At 37.5% G+C, this 22,555-nt stretch overlaps 1 protein-coding gene across 6 annotated transcripts in view; it reads left to right on the forward strand.

The window, feature by feature from the left end:
• Positions 1-2,099, forward strand: part of LOC137252266 (1-acyl-sn-glycerol-3-phosphate acyltransferase gamma-like) — a 37,536-nt gene extending 35,437 nt beyond the window's left edge. For all 6 annotated transcript variants that reach the window (XM_067787732.1, XM_067787731.1, XM_067787733.1 and 3 more), the window contains exon 5: positions 193-2,099. In XM_067787732.1, the coding sequence (XP_067643833.1) occupies positions 193-287 (95 nt within the window). In that variant the 3' untranslated portion in view covers positions 288-2,099. The remainder of the gene's footprint in view (positions 1-192) is intronic.
• Positions 2,100-22,555: the final 20,456 nt, after the last annotated feature.

Here is a 22,555-nt window from a genome sequence, read left to right on the forward strand (position 1 = left end):
TATATCTAGTTTATACATGTGGCTTTTTAGTCTCCAGTGACTTATGTGTAGGCCTGTTAAAATTTCTAAAACCATCTCTTTGGAAATCTTTTTTTTTTTTGTTTTTGTTCATTACACTAAAATTGCTGTTAGGTCACGATTTTAGGTTTATATAAATTTGTAATAATTTTTTCTTTTGCTCTTTTTCTACAGTCTATTTACTTATGCTTAAATCAATCAACATGTCGAAAATCAGCAAATCTTCAGAGTATGGATCCAATACACAAACGCATTCAAAGTCAAAATAATTAAAATATACTACCACATAACATAACAAACACATACGCATATTTGCGTGTAGCTATCAATTATAAAATATATGAATACGTACATATGTAAGTTCATACATACATAGTATGTACAAATACATATAAGCCTCATTTTAAAGATTCGTGTAATCTTCATTGAGACGAATAAGTAGAACATTTTTAAATGGCGTGCAAAGTTCAATTGTACTTTTTCAAATATGTAAATATACCCCACTACATATGCAGGAAAGTGTATATAAATGTACTAACGTAATAAGCGGTAAAATTGTGGGAATTAATATTTTATTATAAGTTGAAACTAGTTATGTAAGTTCGCGAACTAAAGTTACCATAAGATCTTTAACAATTATTATAAATTATCCAAGTTGTGTAGTTAAAAACACTAAAATTTCTGCTTGACTTGTAAATTTTTTCTTGATATACAGTTACTCACAAAAATAAGTACACACTTGGTTTATTAATTTATTAATTGATAATTTTCATCTAAAATATCGCAAATTCCCTAAAAGAAACCACATTCAAAAAATGTCAAAGGTTATTCAAAGGTAAGGAGAATTTATCAAAATTTCAAAAATAACCATCAAAATTTTCAAATTTTGTTTCAGAATTTCTAGAAAATTTTTGAGTATGCAGTTTTGCAGCCCAATAAATTTTATAATAATGTGCAAGTTAGAAATAGCTCAACATTTTTCCTGAATTTTCAGAATTTTTTTCGCGAGGGTGTTGAGCAATTTCCCACATACAAAATGCATTTTTGTTCATGCGATGTATGGAAGAAGTTGCTCAACACCCTCGCGGAAAAAAATTCAGGAAAAATGTTGAGCTAAACTAAAATTTATTGGGCTAAAAAACTGCATACTAAAAAATTTTCTAGAAATTGTTGATATTAGAGAAAAATTTTATGGTTTACAAACGGCGATGATTACTAGGACATGTTTCTGAATTTCACTTCTTCATCAGCTAGCTTTTCGGGAGCTGAGCATTGAACACGAATCTCCAACATTCATACCAGTGCAAAGGCAGATGCCTTTAGCTACTCAGCCATATGAATGTCCCGTTGCTCGCTTTACAATTGGTCTCTTAAGAATTGCCTTTTTGTTTCTATTCCTTTTATTCACCATTTAGGCACATACACTCTGTATGCAGTTTATTCCTAATAGTGTGGATATGATTTTAGGCGCGCTTATGAAAGCTTAGTGACATTTGTTTGGATTTACAGTATTTGTTTTTAATACTTTCCCTGTTACTATTATATCAATATGATCATATGTATTTAATTAGCCAGCTTTGCTCACATTGCTTTATACAATGGTTTTGTTATTGTATTAGAGAAAATTTTGTAATTAGAAATTCTGAAACAAAATTTTAAAATTTTGATGGTCATTTTTGAAATTTTGATAAATTATCCTTACATTTGAATAACCTTTGACTTTTTTTTGAATGTGGTTTCTGTTAGGGAATTTGCGATATTTTAGATGAAAATTATCAATTAAGCTGTGAGCCACTGTATTTGAGTTTTTTTTCAGCATAAACCAAGTGTGTACTTATTTTTGTGAGTAACCGTACATACTTTTACTTGTAAGAAATTGCAATTAAGGAAAACATGCTTATTTCAGTTGCCATACCGTTTTCATAATTTCTTGCACATTTTCTGTTTTTTACTGTAAGCGAACTTTCTAGCTGAATATCTTTAAGCTGTAGATATGCGAATTGAATTAATAATGTACAAAATTTTGATAGATATTGGTCCATTAAACGTTGTTTTTTTTTTATAAAAAATATGAAAAAGTACTTTGTGCCAATTTATTTTGATTTAGGCGAAAGAGAAACTCTCGTTATTTATTGAATAATATGTGATTCACGTGATATTCCGTTATTCAGTGCGTAGTTGACGGTTTTTGCTCAAATTTAATATTGAGTTGCCCGCCAAACGCATTAAGGCATTTAGAACAGCATCGTAAACCAGTTTATTTGTCCGACCTTTAGTATTTAGAATAACTAAATTTTTTGGTTGAGCTCGAGGCCAGGTTTTCTTAAATAAAACACTTGGATGTGTATTTTATTTTGGTTTTATTTTTCAATATTTCGACTTCAGTCTGAAGTCATCCTCAGGAATCTTAAACTACGCTTTGAAGACTTCTATATTGAACAAGTAAGGAAGGCTAAGTTCGGGTGTAACCGAACATTAAACACTCAGCTGAGAGCCTTGGAGACAAAATAAGGGAAAATCACCATATAGGAAAATGAACCTAGGGTAACCCTGGAATGTGTTTATATGGCCCGGGTATCAAATGGAAGGTATTAATGAGGGTTTTAAAAGGGAGTGACCCTTAGTTGTATATGTGAAGGCGTTTTCGATATATCGACCAAAGTGTGGACCAGGGTGACCCAGAACATCATCTGATGGGTACCGCTAATTTATTTATATATGTAATACCATGAACAGTATTCCTGCTATGATTTCAAGGGCTTTTGATTTCGCCCTGCAGAACGTTTTCATTTTCTTCTACTTAATATGGTAGGTGTCACGCCTATTTTACAAAGTTTTTTCTAAAGTTATATTTTGCGTCAAAAAACCAATCCAGTCACTATGTTTCATCCCTTTTTTCGTATTTGGTATAGAATTATGGCCATTTTTAATATCAAGATAAATTGAGTTCAGATAAGTACTACTAAGTTTAGTAAAGATATATCGATTTTTGCTCAAGTTATCGTGTTAACGGCCGAGCGGAAGGACATGCGGTCGACTGTGTATAAAAACTGGGCTTCAACCGATTTCGCCCATTTTCACAGAAAACAGTTACCGGCATAGAAGCTATGCCCTTACCAAATTTCACAAGGATTGGTAAATTTTTGTTCGACTTGTGGCATTTAAAGAATTCTAAACAATTTAAATGAAAAAGGGCGGAGCCACGCCCCTTTTGAAATTTTCTTTTATTTTTGTATTTTGTTCAGCCATATTATTACTGGAGTTGAATGTTGACATAATTTACTTATATACTGCGAAGATATACATTTTTTTGTAAAATTTTTTTTTTAAGTCGGCGTGTTCGTCCTCCGATTTTGCTAATTTTTATTTAGCACACATATAGTAATAGGAGTAACATTCCTGCCAAATTTCAGCATGATATCTGCAACGACTGCCAAATTCCACCTTGCAAAACTTTTAAGTTACCGTCTTTTAAAAGTGGGCGGTGCCCCGCCCATCGTCCAAAATTTTACTCATTTTATATTATGCGTCATAAGGTCAACCCACCTACCAAGTTTCATCGCTTTGTCCGTTTTTGGTAATGAATTATAGCACTTTTACGGTTTTTCGAAATATTCGACATCGAAAAAGTGGGTGTGGTTATAGTCGGATTTTGTTCATTTTAAATAGCGGTCTGAGATGAGTGCCCCGGAAATTACATACCAAATTTCGTTAAGATACCTCAAAATTTACTAAAGTTATCGTGTTCATGGACAGACGGACGAACGGACGGACATGGCTAAATGAATTTTTTTTTCGCACAGATCATTTTGATATATAGAAGTCTATATCTATCTCTATTAGTTTATGCCGTTAGGGATTACCGTCATGCGAACAAAATTAATATACTCTGTGAGCTTTGCTCAGCTGAGTATAAAAATCAAACCAGAATAAAATACACATCTAAGTGTTTTATTTAACCCGGCCTTGAGATCAACCGAAAATTTTAGTTATTGTAGAACAATTTCGTCAAAGGAACGCTTTAAATCGTGATTACCGGGCTAAACGGACAAAGGATCAATTGTAGCTTGGACTAGAGATATACGCCACCGATAAACACCGCCGCCACCGCCGATTAGGGTCGTTTTTCGCACGCCGCCGCCGAATGTCAAACATATCGTCGTAGCGGCGTCCGGCGCGTTACTATATTTTCTGCTCGTTTAAGACTGTTTAGGCCATTTATTGTTCATGTCGGATATGGTCGAAAGTGGTATCAACAGATGCGCATCACTGCCAGTTATAAGAAACTAATTGCGAAATTTAACTCTTTTTTAGACTAATCCCAACCCCCACATGTATGGGAGATGCCACACCCCTTTTTCGCTATCCCCAATTTTTCCCGAGGGGGTAGGGATTAGTCTTATATACCTCCTCACCTAATTTCAGTCATCTGGCTTTAATACTTTCAGATATATTGACAAGGAAAAATTCCAATTGTATGGGATGTGCCACGCCCCTTTTTCGTTATACCCAGTTTTTCTGGAGGGGGTAGGGATTGGTCTCATATAACAACTCACCTAATTTCAGTCGTCTAGCCTTAATACTTTCAGATATATTGACTACGAAAAATTCCAGTTGTATGGGAGGTGCCAAGCCCCCTTTTCGAAAACTTTTTTTTATATAGCCTACCATAGATTGACGCACTCAGGGTATGTCATGGCAAAATTTCGTTCGATGCCATTCTGCGGTTTAGGCTGCAAGTCCAAACATACATACAGACATACTTTCACAAATATATAGTAGAGATTTATATGCTCACTTTGTATATTTTTTTTCACAAAATTAATAATGAACAATGAATTCAAATAAAATGACCCAAGGCGTTTCAAATTGTTTTCAAATTGCCATCAAGTTGTTAAAAAAGCAAAAAAGGTGCCGATTTTTAAAAAAAATTGTATATTGCGATTGGCTGAAAGAATAAGCCAAATCAGTGATGCAAAATCCTTTGGTAGGTTGTAAGGGCATAAACACTCCTTTGAACTGATTCTTACCTCATACTTAAGTTGAGGATATATGTACGAATGAGAAGGTTTTGAAAAATCATTTGGGCTTACATTTAAAAATCTATCGTTTATTTGCGAAACTATAAAATAGCGACTGAAATGTTAATTTTAATTTTCACACTTCATCCTTCAACACCCAAGTCTCCCGGTTTGACATAAAGTTGGCGGCCCTATACAAAACTAGTCCCTTGGAGTGAATCACATTGATTACAGCCTATCAACCAAGTTTAAATATCGCTTACACGTTACGGCTCCTTTTACAAATGTGAATACGTAGGCACATATATTTACCAGGTCAGGCTTTGTCCTTCGCAAGAACACTCATAGTGGTGAAGCAAAAGCTTTCCCAAGACAGTCGAACTAATGACTGTGTGTGCTATTACCCTAACGTAGTGGACAGTCGAACTAGTCTGAAAACTGAAGCTACGCGGTCATCCATAATGAGCTCTTATATCATAAGGCCGGAAAACAGCAGTAAACATCTTTGAACTTAAAATCGGTCGACTTTCATTCTAAAATATCGTTTTGATTTAACGAAGACTATTGAAATAAATGATGTGAACACAAACGTCTGCAAACATTGGTTTACATTTTAAAAATTTTATCCAGGGTCCTTGTAAAATTTTAATTATGTAGATGCGCCGAGTATTTTACGATTTTCACCGATTACGCAATGACTTCCACTTAGATTGCTTATGATTTCGAAGGCGGCGTCCTTGGCCGAATAGTCACTCCCTAATGTTTCAAGGTGTTTCTCTGGTGTAGCTCGGCAGCATAGTGCGACAAAAGCATCCGTTGGAAGGTCTTCGGAGCTACACCTAGAGCTACGAGTTCGAAGTCGCAGTCATATAGCTGGCATATGATGTGAGGGTCAGGAGGCGTGGTAGCGACTGGTGGTCGGGATTGCTATTGTTCGCACATCGGGAATTGTAGCTCTTAAAAACAGCTGAAAAACTGGAGGCGCCCTGTGCCACGGAAGTCATGAATATTAATAGACCATTAATAGCAACCGTAAGTCGCCTTTGTGCGTGACCGCAAAGGAGCCACAAATGATTTTAAGAAATAGTGTTCGCGACGATTATTAGGAGTTAACCCTAGGCGAAACTACGCTTTGCACGAGATATGCAAACAAAAGTGTGGCTATTTTATGTATCTCTATTTCTTTTCAGCAGACGCAGCACTACCAATTCGAAAGACCGGGGTTAGTTTCGAAGCCTCTCTGGAGTAAGTGAAGGAGGGGCAATCCCTCCGCAAGGAGCTACTCCTGAAAATTTTTTAACGGTCTGCGAGATCTTGAGGCAAAAACCCCGGATCTTTCCGAAATGGCCAACACGTTGATTTCATTAAATACATACAAACAAAACCTTTCCTGAATACTATTTTTTTAAATAGAAAAATCAAGATTTTTAAAGTAAGAATACCGGCGTACGCCGGCGCGCCGCCGGTATATAATAGAGCCCACGCCGCCGCCGCCGATAAAGTGATCGGCGTAAACCTCCAGCTTGCATCTCGTGTCATGAAATGTCATCTCGCAAAATTATTGCTCCGTTTATTTCTGAGATCCAGATGCAGAAGTAATGCTTCGTCATAATGACCTACTTTTCGCTATACAAAATTGATTTTGTGTGAAAAGGCTTACATTATTTTTCAAAATTTTTAATTACAGCTATAATAAGCTGTCACTTCCGAAATAACAAAAAAAAAAACAAAAACACTACCGCCTTTTGCATACATATGTGACAAAATTATAACGAAAGCACTTAAAATTAATTGCATATAATGCGAACAATTTAAAATTTTAGATAACTTATAAAAGAATAAAAAAAAAATAAATAAATTCTAATGCGTTATCCGTGGGATGTCCTTACATGCAAAAGCTATCGATTTGAGTTCCCCTTAAAAAATCATCGGATGGAAAGCTTAATACGTATGAATATATTTAAGATTAATATATATCTAAGTACATATGTATATAGATTATTCTTTCTTTTTCTATCTTTTACAAAAATATAATAAATAAAAAAAAAGACAACGGGACATTCATATGGCTTAGCAGCTAAAGGCTTGCACTGATATGAATGTTGGAGATTCGATTTCAACGCTCAGCTGCCGAAAAGCTAGCTGATGAAGAAGTGAAATTCAGAAACATGTCCTAGTAACCATCGCCGTTTGTAAACTTACAATTTTTCTCTAATATCAATTATAATAAATAAATTGATAAAAATATGCATTGCGATAAATGTGATGATGTGAATCATATACTGTAGGTACATATGTACATATTAGACGTCTACATGAAGCTGTTTAAAATGGCACATGAATCCTTTATATATAAACTGAATGAATCTGAGTGGCTTCCACATATTTTGAATTGAAATGAACGGTATTCTAATATGATTTCCGTAATTGCATCATTCAGTTGATGAAAAACAAATTTTCTTTAAGACAATACTAGGGTTTTTCAACCGGTTTATTCAAACAAGTTGTTAACCGATCTATTTTTAAACTTAAAATTCCGAATATCGAATAACCACAAGGACTATGAAGGCCTTTGGAAGTTTATAGAAATACGGCAATATGTTAACCTATTACATACCCTGCAAAAAATGGGAGTACTAAATAAATAGTGTAATGTAATGAATTTAGGGAAATCCTGGCTAAGCTGTCGAATAAATAACTCCAAAATTCAGTATTGCAAACTCGTCTTTATTTAGTTTACTTTGGGAGCACTTCACAATTATACTTCACTTCACAACTAATAGCGTGTTTAAATCAAACCGATTACTGATTTCTCAGCTTGCGCTGCTTTTATACGCTCGGTTTTCTCGGTCACCTATTTCTCCCAAGGTCTAGTCATTTCGCAAAAACCTGTTCGAGAACAGTTGTATCTCAGGCTTGGTTACCAGCTATATACATTAACCTGTGTCGATTTGTATGGACGAAAGTTAACCGATATCAATGGCGCGATATCGGTTAATAAATCGACCCAGTCTAATATACATGTATATTTGTAGCTTATGCTTTTCTTATAGTCATATGCGTGTGTATGTGTGATTAACTACTTCGGCTGATGACTACATATGTGTGTGTGAGATATCTCTTCGTTGTCTTCTATATATGTGTGTAAATGATGATTGCTGTGTTCGTGTACACAAGTGTGGCTGCTTTAATGTGTTTGTTGTTATGATTATTCACTAACATAGTGCATAGCATAATGATGCTAATATTCGCCACAGTAGGAATAGTCCTTAAGAAGTATAGGAGTGCTCCAAAACTAATCTTTGAACTAAAAAAATATGGTACAATTAATACTCCTGTCCTCGCTTTGTTTGTGATTACTCCATAGAATACCTCTGTACATGAGAGTACTTTCTAAAATCCCTTCAAAGTGATACTCCATGGAGCACCCAAAAGAGATAATATACCAAAGTACTCTAGAAAAATTGATCTGTGGAGTATATGCGGAGGGACAATAATCTCTACTGCTCCTGCAACATTATTCTATGGAGTACCGTTAGAGGACTACTAGCGAAACTACTCAGAAGTCAGTACTCCTTGGAATACCAACTGAAGAGTAAGACCAACCTTCGAGGAGATACAGCCCAATATAAAACAGAAAATTTATAAAAATTCATATTAGTTTCTTTATTCACGTAGATACTATACAACACCCCTACATCGTTCATTAGTTTGCTTCTTTTTGCATCCAAACATATGTACATATGTAGTTCTAAACATGGAGAAAAATTATCGCCTTCTGGTGCTATGCTAGGGGAGCTGACCAGTTCCATATGATTTCATCGTGCTGCATAATTAGCAGATTCTATTTGAGCGTCACATTTTCTACATTTTGCAATCTCAGCGCAAATTTTTTTCTATTCATTTTCTGTATACGTCTTGTGTAACGTGCACTCTACTCCCTATTGTTTTAACTTATGTTATGCTTTTCCATTGAAATTGTACTTATTTTTTTTTAAGAAGATTCAATCCGTCATGGTCACGTTTCCTTACACAACACAATTTAGCTTTGAAAATTTCTCTATCTATATATATAAAAAGAAAAGTGTACATTTTGGTTGTCACTCCATAACTCGAGAACGGCTCGACAGATTGCCATGAAATTTTTAGGAAAGATACAGGAAGGAGAGATGATGGTTAGTTGATTTTGAAATCTCAAATCGGTTTAGCCATATATATATATAAAAATCAAATTCTGTGTGTGTGTGTGTTCGCTATGGAAACGTATTTCCCACACATCAATCATCACAAAATTTTGGTTATGGGTTCCTTCGATCAACGGGAAGGTTTTAGGCTAAAAATAATTTCGATATATAAAAGGGAAGTGGCATACAAATGGAATCTTTGGTACTGCATACCTTTGAAGGTATACATGCCAGAACATTGAAATTCAATGAGGAGTTATATGAGGTCAATCCCTACACCACCAAGAAAATGCGGAATTTGGAGAAAGGGGGCGTGGCACCTCCCATACAAATGGAATCTTTAGTAATGCATAACTTTGAAGGTATACATGCCAGAACAATGAAATTCAGTAAGAAGCTATTTGAGGCAATCCTTAACACCACCAAGAAAATATGGAATTGGGAGAAAGGGGGCGTGGCACCCTCCATACAAATGTAATATATTATACTGCATATATCTGGATGTCGAAATGGTAGGATAATTAAAATTGGTAAAGAGCTATGTGACGTTAAGTCCTAAAACCTCCAGTAAAATGTGGAATGGGGAAAAACTATGGCTGCCGTACAACCTTAAGTTATTTTAACACCTAAAGTTTGACTGCATTGTTGAGTTTAGCTGTTATGCCTTTTGGACGTTTAGTAATCTGCCGCTGTTAAAAAAATTGTTCAGCTTCAGTCTATCTACATCTTCTATAAAAATCAAATTCTGTGTGTGTGTTCCCTATGAAAACGTGTTTGCTATACTTCGATCATCACCAAATTTTGGCTCGAGGTTCCTTCGATCAAGACGAAAGTTTTTCATATTTTAGAATAAAGAATTTTAAATTTAAATGTGTTTTTTGGCTATGCGAAAGAACTATCTAAGCTCCCAAAAATGATCATGTTAACAAAATCAATTTCCTGGTGAAGTGTCGAAATATAAATCGATCGACACAGTTACAGATGAAGATAAAATTGTGAATTATCCAAATGAATTTCTATACTCCTTAGAACCAAAAGGAATGCCTGCGCATATATCAACTTTGAAAATTGGCTCACTCATGCTTCTTCGGAATGTAATCAAAGCAACAATCATCAGCGGTAAAAGCAATACAATAATATAAAATAATATACAATAAGATACAAGAATAAAATGTTTTAACAGAAAATTTCACCAAATATGCGTACAAAATTCAATTCAATTTACAGAACAATAAATTAAATTATCAACAAACAAAACAGAAAAAATAACGCAACATTCATTCGATCTCGGGCGTTACAACGTGCGCCTGGTAAAGCTAGTACTACATAAAACCAGTTGCGCGGTTGCATTTTGCCATACCTTCCTTTTTTAACTATGATGGTGGTCCCCTAAGGCATTACTTACTTAATTGGCGCTTAACCGTTAAACGGTTATGGCCGTCCAACAAGGCGCGCCAGTAGCTCCTTCTCTCTGCCAACTGGCGCCAACTGGTCACACCAAAGGATTTTAAATCGTTTTCCACGTGGTCCTTCCAGCGGAGTGGGGGGGCGGCCCTCTACCTCTGCTTCCCTAGGGGGTTTCCGATAGAAACACTTTCTTAGCCGGATCGTCATCTTTCAATCGCATAACATGGCCTAGCCAGCGCAGCCGCTGTGTTTTAATTCCCTGGACTATGTTGATGTCTGCGTATAGCTCGTACAGCTCATCGTTAAATCTTCTTCGGTACTCGCCATCGCCAGCGTGTAGATGTCCATAAATTTTTCGAAGAACTTTTCTCTCGAACACTCCCAGAGCCGTTACATCTGATGTTGTCATGGTCCATGCTTATGCATGATTTTCGTTTGCCGAGAGAGCACTCTAGCTAGTCCAAAGTAGCATTTATTGGCAAGAGTGATTCTTCGCTGGATTTCAGAGCTGATGTTGTTGCCATACGCCAGTCGTTGCTCGCTTCACGATAGGGGGTCACCCTGTCTGAATCCTCGTTTAGTTTCGAACGGCTTTGACAGGTCCTTCTCAATTCTGACTGAGCTGATGATGTTGCTCAAAGTCATTTTGCACAGCCGAATAAGTTTTGCGGGGAAACCAAATTCAGACATAGCGGCATATAGGCAGCTCCTTTTCGTGCTGTCGAAGGCGGCTTTAAAATCAACGAAGAGGTGATTTGTCTCGATTCTTTTTTCACGGGTTTATTCCAAGATTGGGCGCATTGTGAAACTCTGGTCGATGGTAGATTTACCAGGTCTGAAGCCGCACTGATAAGGTCCAATCAGTTGATTCACGGTAGGCTTCAATCTTTCGCACAATACACTTGACAGGACCTTATATGCGATATTAAGAAGGCTGATTCCGCGATAGTTGGTGCAGTTTGCAGTATCCCCCTTCTTGTGGACTGGGCAAAGTACACTTAGGTTCCAATCTTCGGGCATGCACTCGTCCTCCCATATTTTGCGAAGAAGCTGATGCATGCGCCTTACCAACGCTCCGCTGCCGTGTTTGAATAGATCCGCAGGCAATCTATCGGCGCCCGTGGCCCTGATGTTTTTCAATCTCGTTATTGCTTTTCTGACTTCATCATAATCGGGTGGGGGACATTTATTCCATCATCACCGATTGCGAGATCGGGCTCGTCATCCTTGTGCGGTAAATCGCTGTCTCCATTTAGGATAGCAGAGAAGTGTTCCCTCCATAATCTAAGTACTTTCTGAACATCAGTTACAAGGTCGCCGTTTTCGTTCTTACAGGAGTTTGCCCCGGTCTTAAAACATTCCGTCTCTCGCCGAATTCCTTGGTAAAATTTTCGGGCATTATTCCTGGTGGCTAGCAGCTCAAGCTCCTCGCACTCACGCCTTTCTGCCTCTGCTTTTTTCTGCGTCTCGCTTTCCTTTTTAACTCGCGATAGCGTTCACACACTCCTCTTGTTGCGATCGCCTGTAGGCAGGGTATTTTCTTTCGGTTGCAACGCGGCATTCTTCATCGTACCAGTAGTTTTTCCGTGGCCGCTGGTAACCAATTTTTTCCTCGGTGGCAGTACGAAGTGCTTTGGAGTTATCAGGGTTGTAAAAGAATGCATTCATATGCGAATGCAATCAGTTGAAGTCGAATTCAATGACTTCAATTTCGAATGCACTCATTGACTAGCTTTTTGACTAAAGAATGAAAAAACGAAGTCTGAAGTCTTTTTGAAGTAACGACTTTGAAGTCATTTAGAGAAGTCACTTACTGACTTCATTTTTTGAGTGAAGTCACTAACTATTTGCAACAATATTTATACAAACTACTTATAATGATCTATAATAACAACTTATAGTGAATTATTAACTTTTAAAAGCAACAGCTTTTCGAATGAGTCATCTGATAGACGTCCTCGACCTGATGCATTAAGTAAGGAGGCAAACGAAAATAGTCTCTCTACGGGGGCTGAGGTAGGCAGAGGTGCGTTGTATTTAATGTACGCCCTTTTAATAGTAGGATAGCGGTGTAAGATGGTGGGGATGGGATTCGAAGACTTATCAACCATATAGGCTATAAACTCGCCTTCAATAGACGATTGCGATAGTTCAAGTTGTTGTGAAGACTCATCTGAGAAAGACCTTAAAAATGTTTATCAATTATTTTAATTATAATTACATATGTATGACAAAATTGATTCCCATTACCTATAAAAGAAAAGTCGAAAACGAACGAAAAGGATGCAGCGCGAATATATGTATATAGTTTTGAAAAAAAATTTTAAATTTAATTAAATGTAATGTAAGTGAAATCCTCAATGTTTTGTAAAATGTTTATTTTGCAAATAATTGTTTAATGTTATTAAAACAGATCTCCCTGAGGAAGGTACAAAATGTACCGAAACGGGTAGGAGGATAAAGGAAAACTTAGTTTTTCGCTTAAAAACCACCGGTTGTTTCTTCACTATTATCGACTCGCTCCGTATCTGTATTGAATTCGCTCACCACAATGCTCTTCGTTTGTGAATTCTGGATTTAGGGATCGAACCCATTTCAGTTTTACCTCAGGACGTAACGCTGAGGCAACAATGGCATCATTAACCTCCTCCAAACAAAAATATTTATGGAACCTTTTTTCCAAGTCTGCTTCCAAAAGATTCGCTACTCGCTGAAAATAATGCATGGCCTGAGTTAGTTGCATTTTCGACGGTCCGAAAATTACGTTTTTTATGCACGCACTTTTCCATTAGCTGATGATTAACGGTGCATTGGCTAAAACAATAAAAACATTTCAGCGACAAACTGCAATGTTTAGAAAGCGAAAGTAGAACGGCCAGAGATATTGTACAGTGATGCTATGAACAACCAAAGTGCGAATGGATGCGGGGGCTTATACCATGAGAGCGTAGTGCTCGAAGTATGTTTGATAATAAATAATATTTATGTTCAAGTCAATAAAGCAGAGCGCCGAATGATCATTCATAACTCAAATCGGTAACTGCATAGCAGTACGCACTGTGTAGTGATTTATGAGGGTTGCACTTTACATTTTACGCCTAGGAACTTTTCTCTTTGATGAGCCGTAGTTTAAAAATTTTGGCAATTATTGGAATATGTTAAGGCATTGTAATTTCGTAATTAGGCGAAAATATAAACGCCAACCCTCGTAGTACTCAATTAGAAAATGTTTTCTTTGTAAAGTTAGAAGAGAAAAATAAATAAGTATAACACATTATGTATTATACAGGGCCGTATTAATCCGGAGAGAAAAAAAATCGTAACAGATTTAACATTGTAATTAGGATATATGACACATGTTAACTTTTCACAAAGAGTACTACCAAGATCCATAATGAATTATTTGTATAATATATTTTACAGTTTAATAAGTATTGTTTGAGTAAAAATAGTTTGCGATCATGTCTCGTATACCACAGGTAAATTGGCTTCATATGACTCCTACTGACTTCAATTGACTTCAGTGAGACTTTTTATTCAATGAATGTAATACATCAATAGCCAAAAAATGAATGAAAAAAGAGTTCGAAGTCACAAAATGAAGTCTGAATGGTGACTTCATTTTTGGAGTCCCAGTCAAAGAATTCAAAAAATGGCTGCAATCATTTTACGATAAATCAAGTTAATAATTATTCACAAAAGAATGCATTCTTTTAAATCTCTGGGAGTTATGCTCCTGCATTCCTTCAGGCTGAGTTGAGCTCTCAGAGAGCAGGTGTGAAAGTCGAGTTGCGAAATCATCGGCAGTCTGTTGCGATTGCATCCTTTCGACGTCTAGCTTTCCTTGTGTTTTTTGTTCCTTGGTTTTAGCCGCGCAGAGGCGGCTGCGTATTTTGGCTGCGACGAGATAATGGTCCGAGTCGATGTTAGGCCCTTGGACCGCGCGCACATCTACAACATTGGAGGCATCCCGTCCGTCTATCACAACGTGATCGATCTGATTGCGAGTATTTCAATCGGGGGATAGCCATGTAGCTTGATGTATCTTGTTATGCATGAACCTCGTGCTGCATATGACCATGTTTCGCTAAGGCATTGCAATAATTATTTTGAGAGTACTCCAACATGAAAAAGATGGAACATATATTTCAACAATTTTTGCATCTGACTCCAGTGCAGAGCTGAGTAAATGTTTCAGATTCAGAGAATGATTTAAAGGGTGTGTTGGAAAAGACCATTCGAGATATTCAAAACCTTAAACATTTTGTGAAAAAATGAATAGGTATTAGGTAGTTGGAAAAATGTCAGAAAAGGACAGAAAATCTCGAGAAATAGTGACGCCTCATTGACAATAAGTCCAACTACTATAATGAGCGAAAGTTTCATAAAAACTAGGAAGAGAACAGATTGAGTCCGAAACATGTAAGCGTATTTTATTTTAAAAGATTATTCTAATAGCAAAATGTAAAATCTTCACATATGAGGACTTTTTGTTACTTCAAAAGAATATAGTACTGTGAAATTAAATAAGACTTAATATTCTTCTGTTTGCAGCTTTATTAAATACACTAAGAACTTGTTTGTATTTAATAAACGATTTACGTATTAGTATGTAAAGGGCCAATTAAACTTCCTTAACCCTAACGCCATAGTCGTAACCATACCCATATCCATAACCATCTCCATTGTGATCGATTAATGGTGCCATAACCTTAAACATCTGACAGTTTCATAAAAATGAGGAAAACGCAAAAAATTACAAACATATTCCACAAACAATAAGTCTCTTAGTCAAAACGTATCCAAAACAATAAACAAAATATACAAGATGTTAATAAATTCACCAACTCAAATATTTTTAGGTTATGGATATGGGGAAAAACCAAAAACCAATTGGTTGGCTATGATATGGTTATGGCTTTAGCGTTATGGTATTGCACCATTAATCGATTACATTGATTTCCATAAGGTTGTTTTATCTGGTTATGGATAAGTCACCATTAATTGGCCCTTAAGCCTTAATTTTTAGCTGAACGTACGTTTTATCTTTAGAAAATGTACTAAAAAGCCGGTTTTGAGAAATAAAAACCGGTGTTTTCTAATTGTCGTTTCTCGTTTTTTGTAAAAAGTCGAATAATCGAACACCCTAGACAATACCCAGTAGACCAAATATAATTAGCGAATTTAAACTTTGTATATTCCACACCAGCTTGGTTTTGTTGATGGCAAATTAAACATGTTGTGATATTGCGGTTATTTAACAATTGAGAGCATTAGGAACTCCGGGTTGAGCAAAAACAGAATAATCAGAATAACCGTTTTAAAGGTTTATTTTAACATCCATAGGTGTGAACCTACTGCGTGAAAGTTATACCATTTTTCTAGTGGATCTCGAAGATCTAAGAAGGACTGAATACAACATTTTCATATTTGATAATTCAGAGCTATAAAGCATGGACCGAAAAACATATTGTGGCGAATTTTAGCATCACTATGTTATTAGTAAATAAAGGCACAACCACAATAAAGCAAGCTGCCACTCTTTCGTGTACATTTACACACATTCATACAAGACAACGAAGACATAACTCAAGCACAGATGTAGTCATCAGCCGAAGTTGTTACTCACACATACACACGCATATATGTAGCTCAATTACCAAGCAGGAGATACAGCAGTTCTAGAAGGCGAAACGTTTAGACTTTAGAAGAAATATGTGAATGAAGCAACGGAGAGTATAAAAGCAGCGCAAGCTGAGTAGTCAGTAAGCAATTTGATTTAAACACGCGAAGTATAATTGTGAAGTACTACTCTCAAATTAGTGTAAAGACCAGTTTGCAATACGAAATATTGCAGTTATTTATTCGACAGTTGAGCGATTCGAGCGTTAGTAGAAGGTTTCAAATAAGCGGAATTTCCCTAAATTCGTTACATTATGTTACAATGAAGCGTCAAATCCCCTTTTGTAAAAATTGCATTGAAAAATGTTTTATAGCAACTTGGGTCATTACAAATGCTGTTATAGCGTTTTCACACAGAAACTTTTGCTTCATTAAGCGAACATCTGTGACCAGCCCCAAAAAAATATTTCGTTTTTACAAAAAAATAGTTAAAATGGAAAGCAGCCGTTTCCTTCTTAACTATAAATACAATTAAAATAAAATGCATGCACAACTACCCAGATGCTGCACCTAACCAAATATGTGCCTATTTTCGAAATAGCCATATTATCTTTTGCAGCAAATTCTGCGAAAATTAAATTTTGAATTTTTTCGTGTTTTTCTATTTTTCGTAAATTATTGAAAATAATTTATTTTTGATTGTCATTTGTTACATTGACAATAAAAAGATAATAATAATGAGATAATTAAGAACTTTTATTTTGTATGGAAGCTTGTGTTCAATTAGGGCTTTAATGTAGAAAACTTGACTAATTATTTCATTAAGCCTCTGTGTGAAATTGGCATTCCGTTGATATATTGCTATTTATTTCATTCTTAAACTTGAAAAATGTCAGATGACAAAGTTATCAAAAGTTAGATGTTGCCTAATTTTCCGTTACATTTTGAAATCGCAGTATTCATTCGGTTAACTTTCAGGAAATCCGTAAGCCTTAACTTCGATATCAAAGTTGAAGTCGTACGTAATGTTCTTCTGTCGCCGACTCAAGAACAAAATATAATGCTCCTCAACTCGAATTCAATACAATGGTAATTGGAAAACGTAAAAACAGTAAAATGAGCAATTATCGTGAGACATCAATCAAATAAACTACATGGAAACACTAAAAGAAAGATAAAGCGCTTCTCATTAAATGAAAGATTTATTAATTGGTATGTTAGCAAATTACGATAAGAACAATCCCGTCACGAGTGTCATTATTGCAAATTTTACTTTTTAGGTTACATGTTTATGACTATGCCGGTTTAAGCCCTGGATTTTGTTTGTGTCACAGACGTACAATATATTGGGTATCGCATTTTATTATCTCTTTTATAAGAAGTTCACGACTGGAGTAATACTAGTTTTCCTATCATACTCAAACCTTACTTATTTACTTAATTGGCGCTTAACCGTCTAAACGGTTATGGCCGTCCAACAAGGCGCGCCAGTCGCTCCTTCGCTCCGTCAACCGGCGCCAATTGGTCACACCAAGGGAGTTTAAATCGTTTTCCACCTGGTCCTTCCAATGGAGTGGGGGCCGCCCTCTACCTCTGCTTCCATAGGCGGGTTCCGATAGAAACACTTTCTTGGCTGGAGCATCATATTTCATTCGCATAACATGGCCTAGCCAGCGCAGCCGCTGCGTTTTAATCCGCTGTACTATGTTCATGTCTGCGTATAGCTCGTACAGCTCATCATTAAATCTTCTTCGGTACTCGCCGTCGCCAACGCGTAGAGGTCCATAAATCTTTCGAAGGACTTTTCTCTCGAACACTCCCAAAGCCGCTTCATCTGCTGTTGTCATGGTCCATGCTTCTGCGCCATATAGCAGGACGGGTACGATAAGTGACTTGTAGAGTATGATTTTCGTTCGCCGAGACTTTTCAATTGCCTACCTAGTCCAAAGTAGCATTTATTGGCAAGATTGATTCTTCGCTGGATTTCAGTGCTGATGTTGTTGCTAGTGTTGATGCTGGTTCCCAAATAAACGGAGTCTTTTACTATTTCGAAATTATGGCTGCCAACAGTAGCGTGGTTGCCAAGGCGCGTATGCGCTGATTCTTTGCTGGATGACAGCAGGTACTTCGTTTTGTCCTCATTCACCATCAAACCCATCTTTACCGCTTCTTTTTCCAGTTTGGAGTAAGCAGAACTAACAGCGCGGGTGTTTAGGCAGATGATATCAATGTCATCAGCATATGCCAGTAATTGCACGCTTTTATAGTATATTGTTCCAGTGCGGTTAAGTTCTGCAGCTAGTATAATTTTCTCCAGCATCAAATTAAAGAAATCTCACGCTAGGGGGTCACCCTGTCTGAAACCTCGTTTAGTTTCGAACGGCTCGGAGAGGTCCTTCCCAATTCTGACTGAGCTGATAGTGTTGCTCAACGTCATTTTGCACAGCCGTATAAGTTTTGCGGAGAAACCAAATTCAGACATAGCGGCATATAGGCAGCTCCTTTTCGTGCTGTCGAAGCCGCCTTAAAGTCGACGAAGAGGTGATGTGTGTCGATTCTCTTTTCACGGGTTTTTTCCAAGATTTGGCGCATTGTGAAAATCTGGTCGATGGTAGATTTACCAGGTCTGAAGCCGCACTGATAAGGTCCAATCAGCCGGTTCACGGTGGGCTTCAATCTTTCGCACAATACACTTGAAAGGACCTTATATGCGATAATAAGAAGGCTGATTCCACGATAGTTGGTGCATTTTGAAGTATCCCCCTTCTTGTGGACTGGGCAAAGAACACTTAGATTCCAACCGTCGGGCATGCAATCGTCCGCCCATATTTTGCTAAGAAACTGCTGCATGTGCCTTACCAGCTCCTCGCAGCCGTACTTGAATAGCTCCGCAGGCAATCCATCAGCGCCCACGGCCTTCTTGTTTTTCAATCTGGTTATTGCTATTCTAACTTCGTCATAATCGGGCGGGGGGACATATATTCCATCATCATCGATTGCGGGATCGGGTTCTTCATCTCTGCGCTGTGAATTGCTGCCTCCATTTAGGAGAGCAGAGAAGTATTCCCTCCATAATCTAAGAACTCTCTGGACATCAGTTAGCAGCTCAAGCTCCTCGCACTCACGCCTTTCTGCTTCTGCTTTTTTCTTCCTGAAAAGGCGTCTCGCTTCCCTTTTCAACTCACGATAGCGTTCACATACTCCTCTTGTCGCGCTCGCTTTTAACGTAGCCCTGTAGACAGCGTCTTTTCTTTCGGTTGCAACGCGGCATTCTTCATCGTACCAGTTGTTTTTTCGTGGCCGCCGGTAACCAATTTTTTCCTTGGCGGCAGCACGAAGTGCTTTGGAGATATGCTCCCACTGCTCCTGTATTCCTTCAGGATGAGTTGTGCTCTCAGAGAGCAGGTGTGAGAGTCGAATTGCGAAATCATTGGCAGTCTGTTGTGATTGAAGCTTTTCGACGTCTAGCTTTCCTTGTGTTTTTTGTTCTTTGGTTTTAGCCGCGTTGAGGCGGGTGCGTATTTTGGCTGCAACGAGATAATGGTTCGAGTCGATGTTAGGTCCTCGGATCGTGCGCACATCTAAAACACTGGAGGCATGCCGTCCGTCTATCACAACGTGATCGATCTGATTGCGAGTATTTCGATCAGGAGACAGCCATGTAGCTTGATGTATCTTTTTATGCATGAACCTCGTGCTGGATATGACCATGTTTCGAGCACCGGAAAAGTCAATCAGCCTCAGTCCGTTAGGAGAAGTTTCATTGTGTAGGCTGAACTTTCCGACTGTAGGGCCAAAAACACCTTCTTTGCCCACCCTGGCGTTAAAGTCGCCAAGCACGACTTTTATATCATGACGGGGGCAGCGCTCGTATGTGCGTTCTAATTGTTCATAAAGTGTCTTTCACCTCATCGTCTTTCTCCTCTGTCGGCGCATGGGCGCAGATGAATGATATATTAAAAAATTTTGCTTTTATTCGGATAGCGGCGAGACGCTCGTCCACAGGCGTGAACGCCAGCACTTGGCGACAAAGTCTCTCTCCCACCACGAATCCGACGCCGAAACTGCGCTTATTCGTAAGGCCACTCCAATAGATGTCACACTTTTTGATCTTCTTTCTTCCTTGCTTCGTCCAACGCATTTCTTGGATGGCGGTGATGTCAGATTTTGCTTTGACGAGGACATCAACCAGCCGGGCATCTGCACCAATCCCATTCACGGAGCGGACGTTCCAGGTGCATGCCCTCAATTCATTGTCCTTCAAACGTTTGCCATGGTCGTCATCAATAGAGAGTGTATTTATCCGAGGCTTGTTATATTTCATTGGAGTATGGTTTTACGTGGCGGGTCCCAAGCCCAGCGCACAACCCGCTCAGCGGGGTGAAAATATTACTTGCACGTTTATATAGCGAGCCGCTTGCTCCAAGACAGACGCCCGCTTGCAGCCGCACCTAGGGGTGTACAGACGCTGCCGATGAGATCTCCCCCGGATAGCCCTTAAACCGATTATGTCAGAGTGGCCTAGCCAGGTTGTCGCCTTCTCACATTAGGTCACAGCTAAACGGATGTTTAGCGGCTACCCAGAGGATACTTGGCCGCAAGCGACCGGCAGTAGTGAGCTGCTTGAACAGCATGCAAAAAAAATCGCTCTGGCCATTCTCAGGTGAATGGCGGTCAGAAGCTTTCCCCACTTTCGTGGACTTCTACACACGGCTCCACCCTCCACTCATACTCAAACCATTTATCAGAAAAAATAGATTTTTTGCGTTTCCAACAAGTATAATTTGTAAATTTATGTGCAGAAATGTTAGAAAAACCTTACAAAATATATACAAAATTCAACTTAATGCATCGGCTGCCAGTTCGCAAACGCACTATTTCACTTTTCAGAATACGGTTGAAGGACAGCCATCACAGATTTTTTTCATTAACGCCCTTTCTCATTAAATTTATGCTAAGATAGCGTATGAATGATGAAGGAATGAGAAAGTTTTAGCGTCTATCGCCAGGAACTAACTAGTTCGATGCGTTATGCATTTACTAAGGCGATGTAATTTATTTCATAAACAAAAAATAATTTAACGGAATTTTGCCCTCATTTTTCCCAACTGTAACGTTTTGAATTTCTCATTATTTTAATAATTTTATTTTATTTCAAAAAGTTGTTCGTTTCCTTAACTCGAATTACAACGTTGTTGTAGTGCCTGGCCCATGGTGCAATCATGATGTAATAATAAAGGTGATGTCAACAACATAACCTCATTTTTTCGGCAGCTCTAAATGCCAGCACTTACGTGTATTTCAAAAGTAATAAATTTGGATTGTTTAATTTTTCGTACAAATTTTTCAAATAAATTAGTTTTCTGCAAAATTTTGTCTGTATTTACGTTAATCTTTTTGGCTAAACAATTCTAGTAACGGCTTATATAGTTACAATATTTTTAAACTAATAGTAAAATCTACTACGATCGTAGTAGAACTCAAAGGCAGTTCTATATGATAGACAACCCTCTAAATTATGCATGCCGAACTTGTCAGAATAAGGGAAAACGTCAACGGGATGAGAACACCTGAATATTCATTTCATCATGGGTGGAATCACCAGGTGAAGTAAGCCGCCAATTGTCTCGCACTAAATTCTTCTTTGTTCTGTCATTCGGCTATCTGAAAATTTTTCACCAATGTTGCCTCCGAAAAAGTGTTGTTTTTTTGCATTTTTCAGGAGTAAAGTATGGTAGTTTTAGTACTTTTTTTCACATAAACTAGTAGGTGAATATCGATGGACCTTTACTGGATTTAATTACATATATTCATCATTTGAGTATCTTTCGTGTTGGCTTTCATAAGTAAGGCCGTGCTTGACTATTAGGTTCATATTGTTGATGTTTCCATTATATATAAATTGAAACAGGTCTTTGTTAAAACAAACTATTTGTATTCACGTCATATCCAACAAGGATTTTCGCCTGTGCAGCGCTACTGAAGACTTTCGAGAAATGTTTTGTCATTCCTGCATCAAGAACACCAAAACTGTCGTATTACACCTTATTTAAGAAAAAACTTCGCTAAAACAATGGATTTCTAAATATAGTTACAAAAAATAAAAATTGTAACATACTGCTGCTGTTTTGCCCTAAAACTTAGACCACAAAGATAAGAGTAATGTTACAGTTATGGATTGTAATTTAGAATATATGAATCGGGCTCGATCGGATCAGCATCTTCTGGTTCTACGCCGACTGCCACAGGGCTAGTATATCCCCTGGCATATTTTAGTAATTAATAACTTGGTAACATTAGTAA

The sequence above is a fragment of the Eurosta solidaginis genome, chromosome 5 (assembly GCF_040869045.1).
Source record: "Eurosta solidaginis isolate ZX-2024a chromosome 5, ASM4086904v1, whole genome shotgun sequence".
Classification (NCBI taxonomy): Eukaryota; Metazoa; Arthropoda; class Insecta; order Diptera; family Tephritidae; genus Eurosta; species Eurosta solidaginis.